The 3,322-nt window shown below is 37.0% G+C and overlaps 1 protein-coding gene across 2 annotated transcripts in view; it reads left to right on the forward strand.

Moving 5' to 3' along the window:
- LOC105539952 (microtubule-associated serine/threonine-protein kinase 4) overlaps positions 1–3,322 on the forward strand; it is a 360,921-nt gene that overhangs the window by 276,571 nt on the left and 81,028 nt on the right. For both annotated transcript variants that reach the window (XM_011980417.1, XM_011980425.1), the window contains one exon: positions 3,155–3,233. In XM_011980417.1, coding sequence (XP_011835807.1) covers positions 3,155–3,233 — 79 coding nt within the window. The remainder of the gene's footprint in view (positions 1–3,154; positions 3,234–3,322) is intronic.

Raw genomic sequence — 3,322 nt, forward strand, 5'->3', positions numbered from 1 at the left:
TTACTACTAAGTAAAATAAAAGATGAAAGTGAGAACCGTAGTATAGATGTTGTCTGGAGCAAGGAAACATTTTCACATTGCTAATTGTGGTATTAATTTACAATCCGCCTGATTGTGGACCTACTTAATCCTTTTTTCCCTGGTGGTAAAATGGAGGTAAAAATACTCTCCTGCCATTCTCAGAAGTTGTGGAAGTTTATGTATTGCAGATTGCTTTCACTTTTGTAGGAAACATAGAGCCTGCCAAGAAATGCTGTGGGTCTCTCCTAGTTGCCTAGTTATTATGCACTAGGTTGAATCTCCAAGTGTATTTCTACAAGCCAATTACTACTACAAACTTCCCTGCTGAGTTCAGGTCATCAGACAATTGTTGAGTACTGGGCTGGAAGTCAGGCCTACTAAAGATCATTGGCTCTTGTTATCAGTTTCCAGATGAGAGTGTTTTTCCTGCTCCGTTTCTGTTTTTATGCATTTGAATCTGCTGAGTCTGATCATTGTAACCTCTCAGTTACACCTTCAGAATTCTGGAGTAGATTTGAGTTAACTATATTGGCATAGTTCAACTTTTTCCAACATCAACTGGAATATTCGGTGTATCACTCCAGGTAACTATAACAATAAATCTGCTTCCTCTTCATACAGTTAGAATAGCCAGGTTGATATTGGAACTGTTTATTCTTTCCTTGTTGTGTACCATATTAATCTAAATTTTTGTGAGTGGTATTGAAATAAAGGTTGTTATTTTTTTGCTGATCTTTTTTGTGTCCCATGTTCCCATCAGATATTTTTCTCTTCTTACTTTTTCATGTAATGTAACACCAAGATTCCCACCCACAAGGGAAAAGACTCTTTTCAAAAAAGGCTTGTTGCATTAGCAAGAATGTAGTCTTGTCTTCCTATAACATTTCAATGGTAGCTACTGCAAAGCAAAGACAACATTGTTAGCAGGATCCAAATTGCACTTGTGTGATAGCTTTCTTGAAAAAAGGGCATGTTCTCTCAAGTACTGTATATAGCATGTATAGTAACTTCTGATGTGCAGTTGTCATGGTAATGAAAATGCAGTGGTCCTTTGTGCTCCATTTGAGTAAATAGACATAGACAACTTAGGGAACTTTATGAGTTGTAAATTATTTCTGGTCCGTGGCTGTACAGAGTACTGAGCACATTCATGTTTAAACATCTTTCTAGTTGTGTGTTTTCTGGAGCAAGCAAATGTAATTTATGCTTCAGAACTAATAAGAACATGTCTTCTCTTGGAATTGCTCATTCATCTGAAATATGTTCATTGATACCTGAGGGGAAGGAGAGTTAATGAATCACAAAAGAAAATCATAGTGGGGGGAAATTGTGTCCCTCACTCTTTCCAGAGACTAGTTTCTGATAATTGCTATTAAATGGACTAAATAATTCTTTTAAAATCATATCCTTTTCTTACTTTATCAAATTGGAGGTGCTTAAAATATATAGTGCAGGTATGGATTCTTAACTCTTTAATAAGTGTCCATTTAACAATCAAGTATCTTTATAAACATGTTATATAATTACTTTCTTCTTAAATCATTAACATTTTCAGTTGTTTAAAAGTATTTCAAAAGAACATATAACTTATCTCAATTTATTTTATCTGGTATATTTACATACATCTTATTTTGCTTCTTTTTTTTTTTTAACATACTTGATTCAATTGTACTCCAATCATGGTACAGAAATGACAGGTAAATTTTACTAAAATCTTAACATTGTGGTAGTTCTGTGATTTGTCCACTTGACTTTTTCCATTTGTCTTTGTGGACCATTTGCATTTATTGGAGGTTATATCCATGGCAGCCTATAATTTTATTTTCCCATGAATATAAATTTAGGCTAAAATGTCAGTTTTTTACATTAACATCTAACGGTGACATTTCTCAAATTCAAGCCTGATGCTGTTGAATTCCCTAACTTCAACTTATTGTGAATGTGTCTCTGGTAAATTTTGTCCACTCTTGTCACTTGGCAAGTTAACATAATTACAAACGTAATAACACAAATTACGAAATGTCCGTATATGACACTGCAGTCTTATTGATCTAAGAATGCAATGTTGCTGTTTTTAAAGTGTGTGTTTCCTTTTTTGCCCCTTGGCAGATTTGCATAGAACATTCAAAATGTTCTGTGGCTTTTAAGGCACAATCTTATTCAAAATTGCATTTAAAGTAATAGCCTGGAATGCCAGAGATTTCAGAAAATTTGCTTTCTGGTGTCCCCTTCCCTTTGCAGCAGTATTGTTTCTACTGCTGCATTCACTCATCTGAGACCCTTGTAATGACCCTTATTCACAGCCAAACTCCAACTGAGAAACCACCCATTCTGTCATCACTCGAAGATAAAAACCACCCTCTTCATGGCTCCTCCCAGCTTTGCCTCTAAGACTGAGGCAAACAACTTAGTCTTTGCATTAAGTTCTATCACTGATGGAGAAGGTTTCTTTCTGCCCTGACTGTTAACCAGCCAGAGCTGGGCTGCATGCTCAGACTCAGCAGGAGGCTTTGCTGTAACAAGCCAGGTCATGTCCGAAGGCAGTAACTCTTAAGAGATTCTAAGCATAAGGTCAGTTACTTACTTAATGCTAAAGTTATTTGACACTTCAGGCCTGAGCCAGCCATGAGCCCAATGATCCCTTCTTCCCTAAGCATGATGAGTAGAACTGTTCGCTTGAAAATCATAAGCAGAAAGTGTTTCAGATGCAAAGAAAGTCCCCACAGGCGCTTGTGCCATGCTGGAAATCAGCCCCTTCCAAAAATCATTTGCTCTGGTTATCAGTTTCCAGATGAGAGTGTTTTCCTCCTCCCTTTCTGTTCTTATTCATTTGAATCTGCTGAGTCTGACCATTGTAATTATCCCTGGTATTCATTTTGTCAGAGTATATTAGTGAGACATCAATAATATGGATCAACCCATTCACTTTCTACTTGTTTGGTTGTATTGATTCAGTTTAAATAAAAGTCAACCTACTGTATAATGTTTGTTTATCCTTACCCTTGCTGAGCATTTCCACATCCTCACAGACTATGTTTGTGTCATTTGTTTGACTAAAAATACTTAGTTTCCCTGGAGTTCCCATGTGACAGTATGCCAACGTTGGCCTAAGCTAAACTCATTTTCTCAATAGGACTGATGGACGCCGCTGGTCGTTGGCTTCTCTCCCTTCCTCTGGCTATGGGACAAACACACCCAGCTCTACGGTCTCTGTAAGTGCCTGACTTTTTTTTTTTTTCTCTTCCTCACAACAACAGAGCTATTACACAGGCAGTGTTTTCTCTGGGTGTTTCCTGGTAGG

Source organism: Mandrillus leucophaeus, unplaced genomic scaffold (assembly GCF_000951045.1).
Source record: "Mandrillus leucophaeus isolate KB7577 unplaced genomic scaffold, Mleu.le_1.0 Scaffold1042, whole genome shotgun sequence".
Taxonomy (NCBI): Eukaryota; Metazoa; Chordata; class Mammalia; order Primates; family Cercopithecidae; genus Mandrillus; species Mandrillus leucophaeus.